Source organism: Mobula birostris, chromosome 25 (genome assembly GCF_030028105.1).
Source record: "Mobula birostris isolate sMobBir1 chromosome 25, sMobBir1.hap1, whole genome shotgun sequence".
NCBI classification, from domain to species: Eukaryota; Metazoa; Chordata; class Chondrichthyes; order Myliobatiformes; family Myliobatidae; genus Mobula; species Mobula birostris.
In genome coordinates this window covers 59,332,732-59,357,667 of record NC_092394.1, presented here as the reverse complement: position 1 = coordinate 59,357,667, position 24,936 = coordinate 59,332,732, and the positions used below count along the sequence as shown (strand labels likewise).

The 24,936-nt window shown below is 44.9% G+C and overlaps 1 protein-coding gene across 6 annotated transcripts in view; it reads left to right on the top strand.

Annotated features, from left to right (window-relative positions):
* klhl22 (kelch-like family member 22) overlaps positions 1-24,936 on the top strand; it is a 211,770-nt gene that overhangs the window by 112,809 nt on the left and 74,025 nt on the right. For all 6 annotated transcript variants that reach the window (XM_072243469.1, XM_072243468.1, XM_072243465.1 and 3 more), the window contains 2 exons: positions 10,383-11,101; positions 17,121-17,313. In XM_072243469.1, the coding sequence (XP_072099570.1) occupies positions 10,383-11,101; positions 17,121-17,313 (912 nt within the window). The remainder of the gene's footprint in view (positions 1-10,382; positions 11,102-17,120; positions 17,314-24,936) is intronic.

Below are 24,936 nucleotides of genomic sequence, written 5' to 3'. Positions count from 1 at the left end.
ATTGGGGGTATGGTATTGATGTGGATAGAGAATTGGTTGGCAGATATTAAGCAAAAAATGGAATAAATGGGATCTTTTCAGAATGGCAGGCAGTGACTAGTGGGGTACCGCAAGACTCAGTGCTGGGACCCCAGTTGTTTACAATATATATTAATGATTTAGACGAGGGAATTAAATGCAGCATCTCCAAGTTTGCGGATGACATGAAGCTGGGTGGCAGTGTTAGCTGTGAGGAGGATGCTAAGAGGATGCAGGGTGACTTGGATAGGTTAGGTGAGTGGGCAAATTCATTTCAGATGCAATTTAATGTAGATAAATATGAGGTTATCCACTTTGGTGCCAAAACAGGAAAACAGATTATTATCTGAATGGTGGCCGATTAGGAAAAGGGGAGGTGCAACGAGACCTGGGTGTCATTATACACCAGTCATTGAAAGTGGGCATGCAGGTACAGCAGGCGGTGAAAAGGGCGAATGGTATGTTGGCATTTATAGCAAGAGGATTCGAGTACAGGAGCAGGGAGGTACTACTGCAGTTGTGAGACCACACCTGGAGTATTGTGTGCAGTTTTGGTCCCCTAATCTGAGGAAGGCCATTCTTGCTATAGAGGGAGTACAAAGAAGGTTCACCAGATTGATTCCTGGGATGGCTGGACTTTCATATGAAGAAAGACTGGATTGACTAGGCTTATACTCGCTGGAATTTAGAAGATGGGGCGGGGGGATCTTATTGAAACGTATAAAATTCTAAAGGGATTGGACAGGCTAGATGCAGGAAGATTGTTCCCGATGTTGGGGAAGTCCAGAACGAGGGGTCACAGTTTAAGGATAAAGGGGAAGCCTTTTAGGACCAAGATGAGGAAAAACTTCTTCACACAGAGAGTGGTGAATCTGTGGAATTCTCTGCCACATGAAACAGTTGAGGCCAGTTCATTGGCTATATTTAAGAGGGAGTTAGATATGGCCCTTGTGGCTAAAAGGATCGGGGGTACGGAGAGAAAGCATGTACAGGGTTCTGAGTTGGATGATCAGCCATGATCATACTGAATGGCGGTGCAGGCTCGAAGGGCCGAATGGCCTACTCCTGCACCTATTTTCTATGTTTCTATCTGGATGTTATTGGAACCATGTGTCATAACACACAGATAAAATTAAAGAATTCTATCTTTGTGCAGTGATCCAGTCATTTAGCCCAGAAACAGACCCTTCGGCCTATTAAATCTGAGCCAACCATCATATATTATCAGTGGCTGACTGGGCAAGTCATAACTGAAATCATCCTATGGTTTAACATTGTTCAACTTAAGAATTAACTTGGGTTTGATCCTAAATTTACAGCTTTGCAACTTTTTGAAGGTGACAAACATAATCTTACCTCCAGCCTCCTCCAAAATAGCCTTTGTTTCAATTATGTATTATCCAACTCCAATGGCTCTGGGTGACATCACTCTTGGCTGTTATTCCTATTTGTCCCATGGAAGCCAGTGGATTTCTTCTCACCTCCATGCTGTTACTTGTGGTATCCAATCTTTCACCATTTAAAAATATTCTGGTGTTCTGTGTTGTGCTCCAAGGTGGATAGCTTCACTCCTTCCATATTATCTCCTATGTTATTGTGTACATTTCCCTCAAGCTGCTTTCCTTCTTCCTCCTCACAATCCTGTCTAGTTCTGTATCATCAGTAAATTTATAAATTTGACACATTGATAAATGGTTGTGAATAGACCAAGGGTGATCCCTGTACTACCCCGCCAGTCACAGCCTGACAACCTGAGAGTGACCTGTTTATTCTGATGTTTTGCTCTCTGTCCAATAACCTAATCTCAATCCATGTCAGGATATTTCACCGCCCCCCCCAACCCATGTGCTTTGACTTTGTTGACACCCTCTAGTGTGTGACCTTATTGAAAGATCTTGTGACCAAACGTGCTGTATCGACTATTTGATTAGTCACATCCTTAAAGAACCTCAGCATATTAGTCAAATATAGCCCTCCATTCATAAATTCATGCTGATCCTGATTAATCTCATTATCTACAACTGTTACTAATTAGGATTCTAGAAATTTTCCTACTATTTGTGCCTGTCTTCATGGAAGAACATACCAAGTAGTTGTCTAAATATTTTGCATTTCCTTCCTTACTATTATGGCAGGACCCTTAGGAGCATGATATACAGAGGGATCTTGCGTTCCCTAAAAGTGGTAACACAAGTGACAAGGTGGTAAAGAAGGACTTTGGTGTACTTGCCTTCATCGATCAACCTGTTAAGTGTAAAAGTTGGCAAGTCATGATGCAGTTACATAAAGCTTTTTTTAGGCCACATCTGGGGCATTGTACAGTTCTGCTTGCCTCATTACAGTAAAGATGTGAGAACTTGGAGTGGTCGTAGAAGAGATTTACCAGGATATTGCCTGGGTTGGAGAGTAGCTAGAAGGAGTGACTGGGCAAATGTGGATTGTTTTCTCTGGAAGTTGGAAAGCAATCTGATAGAAGTATATAAAATTATGAAAGGCATAGGTAGGATAAATAGTCAGTCTTTTTTTCTCCAGGATGGAATTGCAATAGACTAGAAGGTATAGATTTAAGGTGAGAGGCAGAAGGTTTAAAGATTTACAAGGCAAGTATTCACACAGGTGCTGCCAGATTGAATTGAATTGACTTTATTTCTTACATCCTTCACATACCTGAGGAGTAAAAATTTTTATGTTACATCTCTGTCTGAATATGCAATATGCAATTTATAGTAATTTGTAATAAGTAGTATGTACAACACCACAGTGAATATAGCATAGAAATATAAATAGAAATATAGTTGTATCAGCGTGAATTAATAAGTCTCATGGCTTGGTGGAAGAAGCTGTTCCGGAGCCGTTGGTCCTGACTTTAATGCCGTGGTACTGTTTCCCGGATGGTAGCAGCTGGAACAGTTTGTGGTTGGGGTGACTCGGGTCCCCAGTGATCCTTCGGACCCTTTTTACGCACCTGTGTCTGTAATGTCCTAAATAGTGGGAAGGTCACATTTACAGATGCACTGGGCTGTCCGCACCGCTCTCTGCAGAGTCCTGTGATTGAGAGAAGTACAGTTCCCATACCAGGCAGTGATGCAGCCAGTCAGGATACTCTCAATTGTGCCCCTATAGAAGGTACTTGGGATTTGGGGACTCATGCCGAATCTCTTCGACCGCCTGAGGTGAAAGAGGCATTGCTGTGCTTTTTTCACCACGCAGCCGGTATCCACAGACCACATGAGATCCTGGGTGATGTGTATGCTGTTCACCCTGTCAACCCCAAATCCATTGATGTCAATGGGGCTAGCCAGTCTCCATTCCTCCTGTAGTCCACGACTAACATTGAGGGAGAGGTTGTTTTCTTGATACCACTGTGTCAGGGTGATGACTTCTTCTCTGTAGGCTGGCTTGTTATTATTTGAGATTAGGCCAATCAGTGTAGTATTGTCAGCAAATTTAATTAGTAGATTGGAGCTGTGGGTGGTGACACTGTCATGGGTATACAGAGAGTAAAGGAGCGGGTTTAGGACACAGCCCTGAGGGGTACCTGTTGAGAGTCAGAGGGACAGAGGTGAGGGAGCCCACTTTTACCACCTGCCGGCAATCTGACAGAAAGTCCAGGATCCAGCTGCACAAGACAGGGTGAAGGCCGAGGTCTCGGGTGATGGAAGCAGAAAGGATAGCATTTAAACAGATGAACAGGTTGGGAATTGAGGAATAATAGACCATGTGCAGGCAGAGGTATGGTTTAAATTGGCATCATGGTTTGTATAGACAATACGGGCTGCAGGTTCTGTTGTTTTGCTGTACCGTTTTATGCTCAAGTATCTTGAATGTTAAACTCCCAACGCTAGTTAACCTGCAGCCACATTTCCGTATAGGCATCTTCCTTGTACCCATTTACTCCTGTTCAGGGTATTAATTCATCCATCCTGTTTGCATGCATTTCACCATTGAGTAAAAACCTGATAATCAAGTACACTAGGGGCTGAACAGGCAGATAGATGTTCATGATTATCAGATATTTCCCCTAATAATACACAAACACACTTTTAGTTTACTTTTATTTAAATGTTTTATAATAAACTCGGTAAGCTTAAGGAAAGTGCGGCAAACAGAGATTGAAAGGAGCATGGGAATCGGGCAACAGTGCTCTCAAAAGAAGCCCAAGAAACAGAACGAAATGAGCTAGATATTGAATATATGCAAGTTCCAGAAAGTAGGATAGCAGATTATTAGTATTCTCCTGTAGCATATTTAATTTTACCATTTAACATTTCTCTGTACTTTCACTCTGCTTTTTTTTTTGCTGCTTTTATTTCTCTTGTCTGTTTATTTCATTTAGTACTTTTCCAACTATTTTCCTTATTCTGCTCCTTCCTGAATTCTCCATGATGTTCATGTGCTCTTGGCTTCTCCAACAATACCATCAGGAGGTTAGTGTTCCTGGTCCTGCTTGTTAAGGTTCTATCTGCCCTTTAAGCATTTTTCCTTTTGCCTTTCCTCTTGCACCGCCCCTGCAGCTGTACGTTCATTTCCTCATATTGTATTCATTAGACAAGGTATTGTTAACTACCCTCAAGAATCCTTTATAACCTCGTTCAAATATGCTCTTTCTCTTTTCCTACCAGGTTGAACCACTGCTAATACTTCAGCCTCCCCTTCCAAGATGCTCTGCAGCTATTCAGTGACTTCCCTGCTCTTCTCTGAAACAGAGAGCCAATATGCTATCCTGGAGTTACATCCCTGGTTAGACAAACACCTGTCTGCTTCCCCAATGATTGAATTCCCTATCACTATTGTTCTGTCTGACTTCTGGTCTGCTTGGCATTCTTCATTCCTTTCAAGGCCTCTTCTTGCCCTCCTAATTTTCAGTAGCATGCAAAAGTTTGGGCACCCCGGTCAAAATTTCGATGAATAGCTAAGCAAGTAAAAGATGAACTGATTTCCAAAAGACATAAAGTTAAAGATGATATATTTCTTTAATATTTTAAGCATGAAAATTTGTTTATTTCCATCTTTTACAGTTTGAAAATAACAAAAAAGGAAAAGGGCCTGAAGCAAAAGTTTGGGCACCCTGCATGGCAGTACTTAGTAACACCCCCTTTGGCAAGTATCACAGCTTGTAAATGCTTTTTGTAGCCAGCTAAGAGTCTTTCAATTCTTGTTTGGGGGATTTTTGCCCATTCTTCCTTGCAAAAGGCTTCTAGTTCTGAGAGATTCTTGGGCATCTTGCATGCACTGCTCTTTTGAGGTCTGTCCACAGATTTTCGATGATGTTTTGATCAGGGGACTGTGAGGGCCATGGCAAAACCTTCAGCTTGCGCCTCTTGAGGTAGTCCATTGTGGATTTTAAGGTTCGTTATCCTGTTGTAGGAGCCATCCTCTTTTCATCTTCGGCTTCTTTGCAGTGTGATGTTTGCTTCCAGAATTTGCTGGTATTTAATTGAATTCATTCTTCCCTCTACCAGTAAGTGTTCCCCATGCCACTGGCTGCAACACTAGCCCAAAACATGATTGATCCACCCCCGTGCTTAACAGTTGGAGAGGTGTTCTTTTCATGAAATTCTGCACCCTTTTTTCTCCAAACATACCTTTGCTCATTGTGGTCAAAAAGTTCTATTTTAACTTCATCAGTCCACAGGACTTGTTTCCAAAATATATCAGGCTTGTTTAGATGTTCCTTTGAACCTTTTGAATAGCACTCTTTCTCTCTCTCTCCCCCCTCCCCCCTCTCCACCTGCCTCTCTCCCCCCCGCACAGACCGCGACAGCCTGTGACTGACGTCATAGTCCTGCCTCCCTTAGGCGCTCTGAAAGAAACAGATTCAGTATATGACCGCAGGCTCGTAACACTATCCCGGTACCTGTCAGCTCCATATTCCTGTCTATCCCGGTTACTTTCAGCTGTATATTCCTGTCTGGCCCGAATCCTGTCAGTTCCATGTTCCCTTCTATCCCAGTATCTTTCAACTCAATATTTCTGTCTATCCCAGTACCTATCCGTTCCATATTCCTGTCTATCCCAGTTACCTTCTATCCTATATACCCCGGTACCTGTCAGCTCCATATTCCTGTCTATCCCGTTACCTGTCATCTGAATATTCCTGTCTATCCTGGTACCTGTCAACTCTGTATTCCTGTCCATCCCGGTTACTTCTACCACCATATTCCTGCCTGTCCCAGTATCTGATACCTTCTTATTCCTGTCTGTCCTGTTACCTGTCAGCTCCATATTCCTGTCTATCCCAGAACCTGTCAGATCCATATTCCTGTCTATCCCGGTTACTTTCAGCTCCATATTCCTGTCTATCGGACCTGTCAACTCCATATTCCTGTCTATCCCGGTTAATTTCAGCTTCAGATTCCTGTCTATCCCGGTTACTTTCAGATCCATATTACTGTCTATCCTGGTTATTTTCAGATCCATATTCCTGTCTATCCCAGTTACTTGCAGCTCCATATTCCTGTCTAGGGTACTGATTGTGGATGATCAGCCATGATCACAGTGAACGGTGGTGCTGGCTCGAAGGGCCAAATGGCCTATTCCTCCACCTATTGTCTATTGTCTATCCCGGTACCTGTCAGCTCTGTATTCCTGTGTATCCCGTACCTGTCAGGTCCATTTTCATGTCTATCCCAGTTACTTTCAGCTCCACATTCCTGTCTATCCTGTTATCTATCACCTACATATTTCTGTCTATCCCGGTACCTGTCATCTCCATGTTCCTGTCTATCCCGGTACCTGTCAGCACCATATTCCTGTCTATCCTGGTTAATTTCAGCTCGATATTCCTGTGTATCCTGGTTACTTTCAGCTCCACATTCCTGTCTCTCCTGGAACCTGTAAGCTCCATATTCCCGTCTACCCCATACTTGTCAGGTCCATTTTCCTGTCAAGTCCGGTACCTTGCATTGTCATATTCCTGTCTATCATTTATTTATATGGGAAAAATTTGTGAGCGTTCGCAGACCCAAAAATAACCTACCAAATCATGCCAGATAACACATAAAACCTAAAATAACAGTAACATATAGTAAAAGCAGGAATGATATGATAAATACACAGCCTATATAAAGTAGAAATACTTCTCTACAATCATTGCGACACTGTTCTCCGTAGTGAAGATCTCAGCAAGTGCTCTCAGCAAAAACACTCTCCAGTAACCTTTAAGCTATGAAGCTGCCAAATCATACCAAATAACGCATTACACAGCCTATATAAAGTAGAAATAATATATGTACAGTGTAGTATCGCTTACTGGAATTGGGAAGACAGCGCTGAGCACACTGATGATGGTGTGTTAGGCTGAGTCGTCGAAGGTTGGGGTGGTGGGGTGATGTAGTGACCCCCACCCTCCAGGCCGCCGACTGATACTGATCCGCGAAGTATGCAGGGGTACAGCGATGACCGGGACGCACCCAGCACATCTTTAAGAAAAAAGCCGAAATAAACAAGCATTCGGCAATCACCTCTGATATGGGCCGACGTTTACGTGCTGGGCGGCACCTAATTAATTAGTTTGTTTATTTTGGCTTTTTTCTTAAAGATGGGTGCATCCCGGCTACCGTGGCACTCTCCACGGCAATGTATCGGTCTGCAGCCTGGAGGTTGGGGTGGTGGGACACTGGGGTGTCATCTCATCGTCTGTTTCCATCAGGGCAGGCAGGTCATCTTCTTCTACGTCTGCCTGCCTCGATGTCGAAGATCGAGGTCCGTTGTCTGCTGTGTCTGATGTGGAAGGCTTGGTTGATTGCTTAGCCTCGCGCATTTTTCTATCATACAGTTCTTTGTAAGCACTCAAACCAGCTTGCAAATATGCCCTAAACCGACATACCCTTTCAAAATTAAAGTCGTACTTTATAATTGCAGCGAAAATCTCACGCAGTTGCTTCACGTTCAGTTCGCTACTGCATTGGGTTTCGATTGTTATCCTGCAGTGAACCTCTTTGTATCCTCCTGTAGTCTCCTTTCTCTGTATAATAGTCTTTGAACTTGACATGTCAAATCTCTCCATTCCTGCAGGTCTGCTGCACCTGTTCTTCCTGCCTTACATCCCTAGCAATTGTATCTGCAGTTTACTTGGCACTGAGCCTGTAAATGCCTCTTCGAATTCCTTTGATTTTTATTTGTCCTTTAAACCTCTTTGCTTATTTGGCCTCATGACACCCTCCTCTTTTGACTGGGGCTGACATATTTTAACTGATGTTTCTTTGAAGCACCTTACTTTGTAATCACATTCAGTGTTGTGTGCAAATGCACCTTTCATTCATCTATAAATTAAAACTGGGAGCTTCTTTGCATCTCACTGATAGAAATCTGGAGCATTTCCTATCAAGTGTGGATGTTGATATATTTTTGTTTCACTAGAGTTGATTGGCTTGGAAACAGGTAGAAAGCTGAAGTACCCACCAACCAGTATTTAATTAAAAAGCAAAAACTGTAGACACTGTTCTAATTGAATGGTTGAGAAATCTCGAAGAACTAGATGATCATGCTGTTAAATCACTTGAGTGTGATAGTTTGCAGTCCAAAAACACTGCTCTTTGGATTCTTTAACCCATTCATCATGTAGTTTCTTTTGAGTTGATTTCTTCAAAGGTAAGGTCTCGGAATGCAGCGGCTCTCCTCCACCTGGCAGTACAGAGATGTGTAAGTCTTTGCAACAAATATCTAGATAATATAACTGTTAGTAATTCAGTTTACTTTAAGTCACTGTTTAAACCAGAAAAATGTTTATAAAATTTACATGAACCAGATTTTATTATTTTCACACTTTTCATTTCATACCCCATCTATCTGGAGGCAATGACTCCTGCAGAAGCCAAAGTCCCACAGAGATGTCAGCCCTCAGGATCTCCTACATGTGTCCTTCCTGTTGTGAGAGAAACACGGTGGATAAGATAATTAACCAAATGATCATGATCTTGCTCTTGCTCTTGTTCAGTGCAGTTGCCAGCAGTGACATAGGATCAGGATATGGTGGGGTTAATAATTGGAAGAGCAGTCCAGAAGCCTGGAGACACCTGGTGAGATGAGTTAATTCTTCCACCATGGTAGTTGGGAAGGTCGGATTCAGCTAACCTAGCACGGAAGCGGTGACCGTGAAACTACCAGACTTTCATTCATTGGTGTCCTTTGAGAGTAGAAAGACTCCAGGCCCTTTAGCTTCTCAGTTCATTAGACAGTTTGGGGCTGGCACACTGCCTTGACAGTACTACCCATCTCCATTGAATTAATTTTTAGAAGGCACACTGAGCTGTGTGACCACTGAAAAGTTCATTTATTCTTGTGGTAATGCTTTTTTTCAAATCTTGTAGAAATACTTAAAACATTTCCTACAGTTAGACATTACCTTTGACTGGCTAGCTTATGGCAATTGGATTTTGTGCCACATTAAATTCAGTGACAAAAAAGTAACCCCAGGCCCTTTTGTGGAAACTGAGCAACATGTTGTAAATTGCTTAGTTTTATTCAACATTTAAATTTTCAATTTGACCATTGGCAAAACAAAGAAAAAAATCTGTATACATGGCTACTTTCAGGGCTAAGGACAGTCCAGAGTGCAGTTACTGTTTATCTGCTCTCACGCAAGCGCTTATCGAACACAGCCCTGTTCAAGTGAGTATCTGATTCCCATGGATAGAAATATGTATATTCACAATAACCACTAGGGTATGGTAGGATCTAAGTTTGAGTATGAAAGCCAGTGGCTGTTTCAGAAAGCAATACATTGTTCTGGCTACTTGAATGATACACAAAACCTCGAAGAACTATCCAGTGAGGAAAGGTGCTGATCAGCTGATTCTAATCCCCTGCCAATCTTCATAAACCACATATTCTTATCCTGACTTTGCTGAAGAAGTGAGATCACTCAGTGCAAGTGTATGTGATCATAAAATCACATTCCATTTCTTCCCATCTTAAGGCTATTCTTGCCCTAGGTGGATAATGATAGTCCAATTTGACAGAGCTTTTGAAAGGCACAGCTAGCAGAGCTGCATCTCACAGCTTTAACAATCACCTTGGACACTGTCTGGAGCTGGTACATTCTCCACCCACATCCAAAGGACATACATGTTGGTGGATTAATTGGCCACAATAAATTACTCCGCATGTTTAACAGAGAAATGTTTTACGAGTGGTCGAATCTAAGGTGGGGGTGAGGGAGAGAGTTGATGGGAATGTGAGGACAATATAAAATGGGGTTAGTGCAGAATTTGTAAATGAGTGTTTGATGTTCAGTACAGACTCAGTGGGCTGAAGGCCCTACTTATGTGCTGACTCTTGATAGCTTTCGCTCGATTGCGAAGCAGCACCCTGGAGAAGGGTTTGTGTGAGATTTTTGAATGCTTTCTATTTGCTTGATCCAGATTCCGGAGGTGATCAAGTTCTGCTCTGACTTCCTCATTTCCTGGATTGATGACGATAACGTTCTTGAGCTGTACAGACTGGCTGAGCTCTACAGTCTAGCTCAGCTGAGTGACAGAATCGACTTGTACATCCTGGAAAATTTCCTGAGTTTCAGCAAGACAGAGACCTACCGCCAATTGCCCCTGGCCAAGGTGCAGGGCCTGCTGAGCAGTGACAAACTGCAAGCAAACTCCGAGAATGATGTGTATGAGGCTGCCTTGCTTTACCACTACACCCAGGAGGAAATTGAAAGAGACCAGGTCTCCTTACATGACCCCCCAAAGCTACTGGAGATGGTCCGCTTTGCACTGATTGAGCAGCAGACATTTCAGAAACTGTACAATCGCCTGAGTCCTTGTCCTCTCAAGGAGGTCCTAGCAGATGCCCTGGCTTACCACCAGAATGAGATCCTCCAACCTGTGCTTCAGACCCCACAGACACAGTTGAGATCCGGATTCCAATGCGTGGTGGGATTTGGAGGGATGTACTCATCCCAAGATGATGATTTAAGTGATGAGGTCAAGTTTCTGAACCCACTGAGCCAGGAATGGCAAACGTTAACCCAGGCACAGATGCCAAAAATGTCAAACCAGGGCATTGCTGTTTTAAATAACTTTGCTTACCTTGTGGGTGGAGACAACAACACTGCAGGATACAGAGCAGAGGTGAGCTGCTGGAGGTATGGCATCATTATTTTCTCTATTTTGCATGAGGGAATACATTTTAGTGAAGAATAGTTTGCAATTCCTACTAATAATTCAGTAGTTGTTACAAGAATGTTCATGCTCTTGCTTCTCCATTCTGCCTCCCCCTTATGGAAGCACAAGTGGATTCAGCAGTTAAGCAGCTTTCCAAGAGCTCTTGTGATCTTAGTCTTTGAGTGAGAAGCATTACATCTCATGTCTATTGTGTTTCCATTTGACTTCCAATGTTCATAGAATAAGTACCGGGGTATATATAAGGGCAGGAACCAGGATGATAAACATCCATTTTTGTTCTGAGAGCAGGAGTTTCAAAACAAGGCACTGCCTGGATAGCTATTAAGTCATTTGGGAATAGCCTCCTTTTAAAGGCATCCCAATGTCTTTTCTAGTGTAGGTTTGTACAAGCTTCAGCGCTGGGACGGGAACTGAGGTCTAAAATCGGCTGTTTTTCATCATATTTTCCTCTTGTTATTTTTCTTAAATGTTTCCTTGTTTAAAAAATGGTCATAAAGTAATCAGTTCTGTCAGTGCTGCACAAGGAGATGGTGTGGAGTTCAGTGATTCTGCTCTATGATCTTCCAGCTTCTAGTATTACTGTGGTGGAGTACAGTGATCCTCTCCCGATCTCCCAGTCCTGCTGTAATACAGCGAATGGACAAGAGGAAGATATGCAGATGCCGGAAATCCAAGTAACACACACAAAATGCTGGAGGAACTCAGTAGGCCAGGCAGTACCTATGAAAAAGAGTACAGATGATGTTTCGGGCTGAGACTCTTCAGTGTCCTGCTGAAGGATTTCAGCCCAAAACATTGACTGTACTCTTTTCCATAGATGTTGCCTGGTCTGCGAGTTCTGTCTCCACCACCGCCACCGACAGCCCATTTCACACGCTCACCACTCTCTGCGTAAAAAAACTTACCCCTAACGTCTCCTCTGCACCTACTTCCAAGCACCTTAAAACTATGCCCTCTCGTGCTAGCCATTTCAGCCCTGGGAAAAAGCCTCTGACATCCACACGATCAATGCCTCTCATTATCTTGTACATCTCTAACAGTTCACCTCTCATCCTCCGTCACCCAAGGAGAAAAGGCCGAATTCACTCAACCTATTCTCATAAGGCATGCTCTCCAATCCAGGCAACATCCTTGTAAATCTTTGCACCCTTTCTATGGTTTCCACATCCTTCCTGTAGTGAGGCGACCAGAATTGAGCACAGTACTCCAAGTGGGGTCTGACCAGGGTCCTATATAGCTGCAACATTACCTCTCGGCTCCTAAACTCAATCCCGCGATTGATGGAGGCCAATGCACCGTATTCCTTCTTAACCACAGAGTTAACCTGCGTAGCAACTTTGGGTGTCCTATGGACTCGGACCCCAAGATCCCTCTGATCCTCCACACTGCCAAGAGTCTTACCATTAATACTATATTCTGCATCATATTTGACTTACCAAAATGAACCACCTCACACTTATCTGGGTTGAACTCCATCTGCCACTTCTCAGCCCAGTTTTGCATCCTATCAATATCCTGTTGTAACTCTGACAGCCCTCCATACTATTCACAATACCCCCAACCTTTGTGTCATCAGCAAATTTACTAACCCATCCTTCCACTTCCTCATCCAGGTCATTTATAAAAATCACAAAGAGAAGGGGTCCCAGAACGGATCCCTGAGGCACACCACTGGTCACCGGCCTGCATGCAGAATATGACCCATCTACAACCACTCTTTGCCATCTGTGGGCAAGCCAGTTCTGGATCCACAAAGCAATGTCCCCTTGGATCTCATGCCTCCTTATTTTCTCAATAAACCTTATCAAATGCCTTGCTAAAATCGAAATATACACTATATCTACAGCTCTGCCCTCATCAATGTGTTTAGTCACATCCTCAAAAAATTCAATCAGGCTCGTAAGGCATGACCTGCCCTTGACAAAACCATGCTGACTATTCCTAATTATATTATGCCTCTCCAAATGTTCATAAATCCTGCCTCTCAGGATCTTCTCCATCAACATACCAACCACCAAACACTGAAGTAAGATTGGAAAGGTCACTCGCAGGATTGGTAACAGAACAGCAATGGCTGGAGTTTCTGGGAGCAATTCGGAACGTGCAGGATAAAGTGCATTCTAATGATGAAAAAGTGTTCTAAAGGGAGGATGATGTAACCATGGCTGACAAGGAAGTTAAAAACAGAATAAAAGCAAAACAGAGGACATACAATCTAACCAAAAATTAGTGGGAAGTTAGAGGATTGGGAATCTTTTGAAAATCAACAGAAGGCAATTAAAAAAGCTATAAGGAGAGAAAAGATGAAATATGAAGTTAAGCTAGCTAATAATATAAAAAGGATATCAAAAGATTTTGTTCAAATATATAAAGAGTGAAATAGAGGCAAGAGTGGATATCGGACCACTTCAGAGGTAGTAATGGGGACAAAGAAATGGCAGATAAATTTACTAAGTATTTGGCATCGATCTTCACTGTGGAGGACACTGCAGTATGCTGGAAATTCAAGAGCGTCAGGAGTAAGAAGTGAATGTTGTTGCTATTACTAAGGGCTGAAGGTAGATAAGTCACCTGGACCCGATGGACCCCAGAGTTCTGAAAGAGGTCACTAAAGAGATTGTGGAACCGATGGTATTACTGGAAAGATACTAACCTGGATAGAGGATTGGCTGACTGGCAGGAGGCAAAGAGTGGGAATAAAGATGGCCTTTGTGGTTGTCTGCCGGTTACTAGTGGTGTTCTGCAGGAGTCAGTGTTGGGAACTCTTCTTTTCAAGTCATATGTCAATGATTTGGATGATAGAATTGATGGTTTTGTGGTCAAGCTTGCAGATGATATAAATATAGGTTGAGGTATGAATAGTGTTGAGGAAGCAGGAAATCTGCAGAAGGACTTAGACACATTGGGAGAATGGGTAAAGAAGTGGCAAATGGAATATAGTGTAGACAGATGTACGGTCATGCATCTTGGTAAAAGGAATAAAGGCATAGATATTGTCTAAATGGGGAGAAAATTCATAAATCACTGGTGCAAAGAGACTTCGGAGTCCTTGTGCAGGTTTCCTTAAAAGTTGACTTACAAATTGAATCGGTGGTAAGGAAGCCCAAATGCAATGTTAGCATTCATTTCGAGAGGACTACAATATGAAAGCAAAGATGTAATGTGGATTTATAAGGCATTGGTCAAACCACACTTGTGGAGTATTGTGAGCAGTCTTGCACCCCTATCTAAGAAAAGATGTGCTGGCATGAGAGAAGTCCAGAGAAGGTTCATGAGAATGATTCTGGGAACGAAAGGATTAATGTATGGAGCATTTGATGGCTCTGAGATTGTACTCGCTGGAGTTTGGAAGAATAAGAGGGAATCTCGTTGAAACTTATTCAGTACTGAAAGGCCTAGATGTAGTGGAGTTGATTTTTTTTATTGTGGGGAGTCTAGGACCAGAGAGCAGAGCCTCAACGTAGAGGGATGTCCATTTAGAACAGAGATGGGGAGGAATTTCTTCAGCCACAGAGTGGTGAATCTGTGAAATGCATTGCCACAGACAGCTGTGGAGGCCAAGTGATAGGCTATATTTAAAGTCGAGCTTGTTGGGTTCTTGATTAGAACCTATAAACGGTTACGGGGAGAAGGGAAGAGAATAGGGTTGAGAAGAAAAATATCAACCATAATGGAATGTTAGAGCAGACTAGATGGACTGAATGGCCTAATTCTTAATGTCAAATAGTCTTATGCTGGTCTTGCTGTATTAGCCTTGGGAAGTGCTGTGTCTGCTGCTGGCTTTTCCAGTTCTGCAATACCTTAGTCTGCATATAGTGGTGCTTTTCACAGTTTTGTCATTTGTAATGTTTGTGTGCTAAGTATCACCAGAATGACATGCTGTGTAACTTTTCTCGTTCATAAGCACGTGTCTTCATTTGCTAACAGAATTTCATCAAGAATTTTGTATCAGCTCTTACATAGGTGGATTTGGCTTTGTTATTCAGAATATAATGAGTTTGAATGCAGTCCCGTAATAAGGAGGTTTGTGGTTAGTAAGGTGAGGATAAACTCTTAAATATCTCCATTAATGCATCTGCTTTATTTTTATTATTCCTGAATTGACATGGCTTCATTTCTTTTCCTTTTTAAATCTTTTTATTGAATTAGTACAGTAAAGGTAAAACATATAGCAGCCAATACATTGTTAAGATATAAATATACAAGTAACATTAATACAAAAAAAACAATGCAAACAGCGTAAGTTAGTTATAAAATAACAAGGTAATATCGTTGTATACTAATTTTCCATATATATCGATAAACGAGAAAAAAAACAACCCCCCCAAAAAAAACCACCGTGCAACTAACCTACAAAGCAAAGCAATGGGCTAACTCGATAAATAGTGGACTTGAACAAATTAAACAATCACATCCTCAAACCCGGCCTCCACTAATAGCAGATAAAATCCATGAAGGGAGTGTATGTATGATCAGAGAAAAAAAAAAAGTTACATTAAATGAAAATATTGAATAAAAGATCTCCAGGTCTGTTCAAATTTAACTGAAGTATCATAAAGATTACCTCTGATTTTTTCCAAATTTAGACACAGTATCGTTTCAGAGAACCAAAAAAACATAGTTGGCATTAATCTCCTTCCAATGTTGTAGAATATATCTTTTCGACATTAAAGTAGGAAATGCAATCATTCTATGCGCTGAGGGGGATAAATTACTAGAAGTTTTAAGTAATCCAAAGATAGCAGTAATAGGATGGGGAAAAATATCACTATTCAAAACCTTTGAGATAATATTAAAAACGTCTTTCCAAAAAGTTTCCAGAGTAGGACAAGACCAAAACATGTGGGTCAAGGAAGCTATCTCCCCATGACATCTATCACAAAAAGGGTTAATATGAGAGTGAAAACGAGCTAATTTATCTTTAGACATGTGTGTTCTATGGACAACTTTAAATTGAATTAAGGAATGTTTGGAACAGATAGAGGAAGTATTAACTAGTTGTAAAATATGAGCCCAGTCATCCACCGGGATAGACAGGCCCAGTTCCTTTTCCCAGTCAGGACATGGCTTCATGTTTAAAGAATTTAATGCAGACAAGTGTGAGGTGTTGCACTTTGGGAGGACCAACCAGGATGGGTCTTACACAAGATTTACTCAGTAGGGCAAAACAAAGGAATCTGGGAATACAGGTCCATAATCCATTGAAAGTGACGTCACAGGTATAAGGAAAGCTTTTGGCACATTGGCCTTCACAGATGAATACAGGAGATGGCATGTTATGTTGAAGTTGTATAAAAGGTTGGTGAGGACTAACTTGGACTATTGTGTGCAGTTTTGGTCACCTACCTACAGCAACAATGTGCATAAAATTGAAAGAACAGAAAATTTACAAGGATGATGCCACGATGGAGGACCTGAGTTGTAAGGAAAGACTGAATAGGTTAGAACTTAATGCTCTCTAGGGAAGATTTAATAGAGGTATGCAAAACTATGAGGGGTATAGATTGGGTAATTGCAAGCAGGCTTTTTCCACTGAGGTGGACTGCAGCTGGGGGTCATGGGATCAGGGTGAAAGGTGAAATATTTAAGTGAAACATGAGGGTAAACTTCTTCACTCAGAAGGTGGTGAGAGTATGGAACTAGCAGCCAGGGCAAGTGGTGGATGGAATTTCCATTTCAGTGTTTAGGGAAGTTTGGATAGGTACATGGATGGGAAAGGTATGGTCTGGGTGCAGGTCGATGGGACTAGGCAGTTTAAATTGTTGACACTGACTAAGTGTGCCAGATGGCCTGCTTCTTTGCTGCAGTTTTCTATGACTCTGACCTTTCAATTTAAATTCTTGCTTTTAACCTTGAACAAGCTCCTGATGTTTACCTTTGAGCATTTAAGGGTGGTATTGCTTTCCTGTTGTTGATTTGATGTGTTGTGAACTGAGTACTCCAGTAAAACATCACAGGCAATGTGATTCTAATTTTAAGGTACGATCCCCGGCACAACAAGTGGATTAGAATCCAGTCGCTGCAGCAGCCACATGCTGATCATTGTGTGTGTGTAGTGGGCGAGTATCTGTACGCAATCGGAGGCCGAGACTACCACCAGGAATTAAATGTGGTGGAGCGTTATGACCCCCGCTTAAATTCTTGGGAATATATGGCACCACTGAAAAAGGAGGTATGTACAGATCAATATTGTCAAAAATTTGTAGCTTCATATAGGTATATTATTCCCGTTTGTTATTGTAGTTTGTGCGTAAAGATCAAAACTCCAAATTAAATTTGTTGTGAAACTACGTATATGTCACCACGTACATCCATGAGATTCATTTTCTTATGGGCATTCACAGTAAATACAAAGAAACACGAAAAATCAATGAAAACTGCACATAGCGAAGACAGACCAAATAACCAATGTGCAAAGGACAACAAAGTCTACAAATACAAAAAAAACCAAACTAATAACAATAAAAAATAAACAATAAATATTGAGAACATGAGGTGAAGAGTGCTTGAAAATTAGTCCATAGGTTGTGGAATCAGTTCAGTGTTGGGGTGAATGAAGTTATCCACTCTGGTTCAAGAGCCTGATGGTTGAGAGGTAATAACTGTCCCTGAACCTGGAGGTGTGGGACCTTCGGCTGCTTACCTTCTACCTGATGCCTTCTTTGTAATGGCACTTAAGTGCTACACCCAGGGCAGATCCTCTGCAATGATAATGCCAAGTAATTTAAAGTTGCTGACCCTTTCCACCTCTGATATCCCAATGAGGACTGGCTCATCGACCTCCAGTTTCCTCCTCCTGTAGTTAATAATGGGCTCTTTGGTTTTGCTGACATTCAAGTTTCTTCCCATCTGACCAACAACAGTGGTGTTGTCAGCAAACTTAGGAATGGCACTGGAGCTTCAATGAAGGAGTGTCTTCACTGTCCAGATGTTCCAGGGTTGAGTGAAGAGCCAATGAAATGGCATCTGCTGTTGACCTGTTGTGACGGTAGGCAAACTGGAGTGGTTGCTTCTCAGACAGGAGTTGATGCTTCTCAGACAGGAGTTGATGTTTCGCACCAACCTCTCAAAGCACTTCATCACTGTGGATGTAAGTACCACTGGACAATAGCCATTGAGGTGGATTAGCATGTTCTGTTTTGGTACCAGTACATTGAAGCCTGTTTGAGGCAGGTTTGTACCTCAGACTACTGTAGCATGAGGCTGAAGATGTCTGTAAACACTCCAGCCAATTGATTAGCACAGGTCTTCAGTACTTGGCCAGGTACCCCTTCTGGCCAGGTTCACCTTGCTGAAGGATGCTGTCATGTCGGCCTCACGGGGTCACTGTGGGCTGTGGGAGTTTGTGAAGCTGCCTCCATGTTTTACCATGAGAGACACTGAGCTCACCTGGGAGCGAAACCTTGTGGAGAGCAGGGCAGAATGTATTCCTTATGGTCATTCAGCACTGAAATTTCTAGTCATTGTGGAAGGGATTTGTAGGAGCTATTCAGTTGTTACCTTAAGGTATAGATGGAAGGCTCCTGTTTTGAGTGAGGATCAGGTTTATTATGTTTCAGGAAACTGAAAATTTTAAACGATCTTTATTTTCAAGCTACTTTGTCCTGTTATCTTGTGAAAATGCTCATCTTCATAGAATAGCAAGGCATGGGAAATGGGCCCTTTCCTTATTTATTTTAGAACCACACTGCCCCAGCAACCCCTGGCAACCTCGATTAACCCTAACCTAATCATGGGACAATTTACAATGACCTATTATCCTGCCCAATATGTGTTTGGACTGTGGAAAGGAGCAGGAGCACCCATGGAAAACTCATAGGGAAGACATACAGAGGCTCCTTATCGAACGGCGTCTGAATGGAATTCTGAACTCTGGAGTGCCCTGAGTTGTAACCGCCTCCCCTACCGCGGGTCCCGTCGTACCTGCGACCCCACCATGGGTACCATTGTCCTGATGTCTGTGTGAAGCATAATGCCAATTCAGACTAATCCCATCTTCCTAAAAGCAAACACGGGGAATTCTACAGATGCTGGAAATTCAAGCAACACACATCAAAGTTGCTGGTGAACGCAGCAGGCCAGGCAGCATCTCTAGGAAGAGGTACAGTCAACGTTTCAGGCCGAGACCCTTCGTCAGAAATAACTGAAGGAAGAGTTAGTAGGAGATTTGAAAGTGGGAGGGGGAGATCCAAAATGATAGGAGAAGACAGGAGGGGGAGGGATGGAGCCAAGAGCTGGACAGTTGAATGGCCAAAGGGATATGAGAGGATCATGGGACAGGAGGCCCAGGGAGAAAGAAAAGGGGGAAGAGGGAAAAACCCAGAGGATGGGCAAGGGGTATAGTGAGAGGGACAGAGGGAGAAAAAGGAGAGAGAGAGAGAAAAAGAATGTGTGTATAAATAAATAACAGATGGGGTATGAGGGGGAGGTGGGGCATTAGCGGAAGTTAGAGAAGTCAATGTTCATGCCATCAGGTTGGAGGCTACCCAGACGGAATATAAGGTGTTGTTCCTCCAACCTGAGTGTGGCTTCATCTTTACAGTAGAGGAGGCCGTGGATAGACATGTCAGAATGGGAATGGGACGTGGAATTAAAATGTGTGGCCACTGGGAGATCCTGCTTTCTCTGGAAAACGGACTTGCTGTATTGCCACAAAAACAATGTTCAACAGGGTTTTGTGATCGCAAGAGAAACGTCCAAGACAAACACTCGCTGTTAGACTACTCACCACTTTCACCGTTCCAATGTCTCTCTCTAGCAGGTTCTAACACGGTCTGGACCAGGTCCAGTTTCTCCATCAAAGAAAAAACAGCTCGCTATTGGGGTAAACCTGCAGTTTTCGATGTTCTTAATCCCAGCATTGTTCTGTGATCATAAAAAAGGTGTTTATAAAAGGCAAAGACACACTGATATGAGAAAATCTGCAGATGCTGGAAATCCAAGCAACACACAAAATGTTGGAGGAACTCAGCAGGCCAGGCAGTTCTGGATTGAAGAGCCTCATCCTGAGAGCAGCTGCAGTGAAGACAGGGGACATGGGAGGGGGGATTGCATTTTTTGAAGTGACAGAGTGGGAAGAGGTTGAGTCCGGATAGTTATGAGAAACAGTGGCTTTGTAAAAACATATCAGTAGATACACTGTCTCCAGAAATAGAGACAGAGAGATCAAGGAGGGAGAGGGAGGTGTCAGAAATGGACCAGGTAAATTTGAGGGCAGGGTGGAAGTTGGAGGTGAAGTTGATGAAGTTTACAAGTTCAGCATGGGTGTAGGAGCAGCCCCAATGCAGTTGTCAGTGTAGTGTAGGAAAAATTGGGGAGTGATACCAGTGTAGGCAGTGTAAGAGTGATACCGCTGTAGGTAGTATGAGAGTGATACCGGTGTGGGCAGTGTGAGAGTGATACAGTGCGGGCAGTGTGAGAGTGATACCAGTGTGGGCAGTGTGAGAGTGATACCGGTGTGGGCAGTGTGAGAGTGATACCGTTGTGGGCGGTGTGAGAGTGATACCGGTGTGGGCGGTGTGAGAGTGATACCGGTGTGGGCAGTGTGAGAGTGATACAGTGTGGGCAGTGTGAGAGTGATACAGTGTGGGCGGTGTGAGAGTGATACAGTGCGGGCAGTGTGAGAGTGATACAGTGTGGGCAGTGTGAGAGTGATACTGGTGTGGGGGTGTGCGAGTGATACCGGTGTGGGCGATGTGAGAGTGATACAGTGTGGGCAGTGTGAGAGTAATACAGGTGTGGGGGTGTGCGAGTGATACCGGTGTGGGCGATGTGAGAGTGATACCGTGTGGGCAGTGTGAGAGTGATACAGTGTGGGCGGTGTGAGAGTGATACAGTGTGGGCGGTGTGAGAGTGATACCGGTGTGGGCAGTGTGAGAGTGATACAGTGTGGGCAGTGTGAGAGTGATACAGTGTGGGCAGTGTGAGAGTGATACCGGTGTGGGCAGTGTGAGAGTGATACCGGTGTGGGCGTTGTGAGAGTGATACAGTGTGGGCGGTGTGAGAGTGATACAGTGTGGGCGGTGTGAGAGTGATACCGGTGTGGGAGTGTGAGAGTGATACAGTGTGGGCAGTGTGAGAGTGATACCGGTGTGGGCAGTGTGAGAGTGATACCGGTGTGGGCAGTGTGAGAGTGATACAGTGTGGGCAGTGTGAGAGTGATACAGTGTGGGAGTGTGAGAGTGATACCGGTGTGAGAGTGATACCGGTGTGGGCAGTGCGAGAGTGATACCGGTGTGGGCAGTGTGAGAGTGATACCGGTGTGGGCGGTGTGAGAGTGATACGGTGTGGGCGGTGTGAGAGTGATACGGTGTGGGCAGTGTGAGAGTGATACAGTGTGGGCAGTGTGAGAGTGATACAGTGTGGGCAGTGTGAGAGTGATACCAGTGTGGGCAGTGTGAGAGTGATACCGGTGTGGGCAGTGTGAGAGTGATACAGTGTGGGCAGTGTGAGAGTGATACAGTGTGGGCAGTGTGAGAGTGATACAGTGTGGGAGTGTGAGAGTGATACCGGTGTGAGAGTGATACCGGTGTGGGCAGTGCGAGAGTGATACCGGTGTGGGCAGTGTGAGAGTGATACCGGTGTGGGCGGTGTGAGCAGTGCGAGAGTGATACCGGTGTGGGCAGTGTGAGAGTGATACCGGTGTGGGCGGTGTGAGAGTGATACAGTGTGGGCGGTGTGAGAGTGATACAGTGTGGGCGGTGTGAGAGTGATACCGGTGTGGGAGTGTGAGAGTGATACAGTGTGGGCAGTGTGAGAGTGATACAGTGTGGGCAGTGTGAGACTGATACAGTGTGGGCAGTGTGAGAGTGATACCGGTGTGAGAGTGATACCGGTGTGGGAGTGTGAGAGTGATACCGGTGTGGGCAGTGTGAGAGTGATACAGTGTGGGCAGTGTGAGAGTGATACCGGTGTGGGCAGTGTGAGAGTGATACAGTGTGGGCGGTGTGAGAGTGATACAGTGTGGGCGGTGTGAGAGTGATACAGTGTGGGCAGTGTGAGAGTGATACCAGTGTGGGCAGTGTGAGAGTGATACCGGTGTGGGCGGTGTGAGAGTGATACAGTGTGGGCGGTGTGAGAGTGATACAGTGTGAGAGTGATACCGGTGTGGGCGGTGTGAGAGTGATACCGGTGTGGGCAGTGTGAGAGTGATACAGTGTGGGCAGTGTGAGAGTGATACCGGTGTGGGAGTGTGAGAGTGATACCGGTGTGGGCAGTGTGAGAGTGATACCGGTGTGGGCGGTGTGAGAGTGATACCGGTGTGGGCGGTGTGAGAGTGATACCGGTGTGGGAGTGTGAGAGTGATACAGTGTGGGCAGTGTGAGAGTGATACAGTGTGGGCAGTGTGAGAGTGATACCGGTGTGAGAGTGATACTGGTGTGGGAGTGTGAGAGTGATACAGTGTGGGCAGTGTGAGAGTGATACAGTGTGGGCAGTGTGAGAGTGATACAGTGTGGGCGGTGTGAGAGTGATACAGTGTGGGCAGTGTGAGAGTGATACCGGTGTGGGCAGTGTGAGAGTGATTCAGTGTGGGCGGTGTGAGAGTGATACCGGTGTGGGCGGTGTGAGAGTGATACCGGTGTGAGAGTGATACAGTGTGGGCAGTGTGAGAGTGATACCGGTGTGAGAGTGATACAGTGTGGGCAGTGTGAGAGTGATACCGGTGTGGGCAGTGTGAGAGTGATACCGGTGTGGGCGGTGTGAGAGTGATACCGGTGTGGGCGGTGTGAGAGTGATACCGGTGTGGGCGGTGTGAGAGTGATACCGGTGTGGGCGGTGTGAGAGTGATACAGTGTGGGCGGTGTGAGAGTGATACCGGTGTGGGCGGTGTGAGAGTGATACAGTGTGGGCGGTGTGAGAGTGATACAGTGTGGGCAGTGTGAGAGTGATACCGGTGTGGGCGATGTGAGAGTGATACAGTGTGGGCAGTGTGAGAGTAATACAGGTGTGGGGGTGTGCGAGTGATACCGGTGTGGGCGATGTGAGAGTGATACCGTGTGGGCAGTGTGAGAGTGATACAGTGTGGGCGGTGTGAGAGTGATACAGTGTGGGCGGTGTGAGAGTGATACCGGTGTGGGCAGTGTGAGAGTGATACAGTGTGGGCAGTGTGAGAGTGATACAGTGTGGGCAGTGTGAGAGTGATACCGGTGTGGGCAGTGTGAGAGTGATACCGGTGTGGGCGTTGTGAGAGTGATACAGTGTGGGCGGTGTGAGAGTGATACAGTGTGGGCGGTGTGAGAGTGATACCGGTGTGGGAGTGTGAGAGTGATACAGTGTGGGCAGTGTGAGAGTGATACCGGTGTGGGCAGTGTGAGAGTGATACCGGTGTGGGCAGTGTGAGAGTGATACAGTGTGGGCAGTGTGAGAGTGATACAGTGTGGGAGTGTGAGAGTGATACCGGTGTGAGAGTGATACCGGTGTGGGCAGTGCGAGAGTGATACCGGTGTGGGCAGTGTGAGAGTGATACCGGTGTGGGCGGTGTGAGAGTGATACGGTGTGGGCGGTGTGAGAGTGATACGGTGTGGGCAGTGTGAGAGTGATACAGTGTGGGCAGTGTGAGAGTGATACAGTGTGGGCAGTGTGAGAGTGATACCAGTGTGGGCAGTGTGAGAGTGATACCGGTGTGGGCAGTGTGAGAGTGATACAGTGTGGGCAGTGTGAGAGTGATACAGTGTGGGCAGTGTGAGAGTGATACAGTGTGGGAGTGTGAGAGTGATACCGGTGTGAGAGTGATACCGGTGTGGGCAGTGCGAGAGTGATACCGGTGTGGGCAGTGTGAGAGTGATACCGGTGTGGGCGGTGTGAGCAGTGCGAGAGTGATACCGGTGTGGGCAGTGTGAGAGTGATACCGGTGTGGGCGGTGTGAGAGTGATACAGTGTGGGCGGTGTGAGAGTGATACAGTGTGGGCGGTGTGAGAGTGATACCGGTGTGGGAGTGTGAGAGTGATACAGTGTGGGCAGTGTGAGAGTGATACAGTGTGGGCAGTGTGAGACTGATACAGTGTGGGCAGTGTGAGAGTGATACCGGTGTGAGAGTGATACCGGTGTGGGAGTGTGAGAGTGATACCGGTGTGGGCAGTGTGAGAGTGATACAGTGTGGGCAGTGTGAGAGTGATACCGGTGTGGGCAGTGTGAGAGTGATACAGTGTGGGCGGTGTGAGAGTGATACAGTGTGGGCGGTGTGAGAGTGATACAGTGTGGGCAGTGTGAGAGTGATACCAGTGTGGGCAGTGTGAGAGTGATACCGGTGTGGGCGGTGTGAGAGTGATACAGTGTGGGCGGTGTGAGAGTGATACAGTGTGAGAGTGATACCGGTGTGGGCGGTGTGAGAGTGATACCGGTGTGGGCAGTGTGAGAGTGATACAGTGTGGGCAGTGTGAGAGTGATACCGGTGTGGGAGTGTGAGAGTGATACCGGTGTGGGCAGTGTGAGAGTGATACCGGTGTGGGCGGTGTGAGAGTGATACCGGTGTGGGCAGTGTGAGAGTGATACCGGTGTGGGAGTGTGAGAGTGATACAGTGTGGGCAGTGTGAGAGTGATACAGTGTGGGCAGTGTGAGAGTGATACCGGTGTGAGAGTGATACTGGTGTGGGAGTGTGAGAGTGATACAGTGTGGGCAGTGTGAGAGTGATACAGTGTGGGCAGTGTGAGAGTGATACAGTGTGGGCGGTGTGAGAGTGATACAGTGTGGGCAGTGTGAGAGTGATACCGGTGTGGGCAGTGTGAGAGTGATTCAGTGTGGGCGGTGTGAGAGTGATACCGGTGTGGGCGGTGTGAGAGTGATACCGGTGTGAGA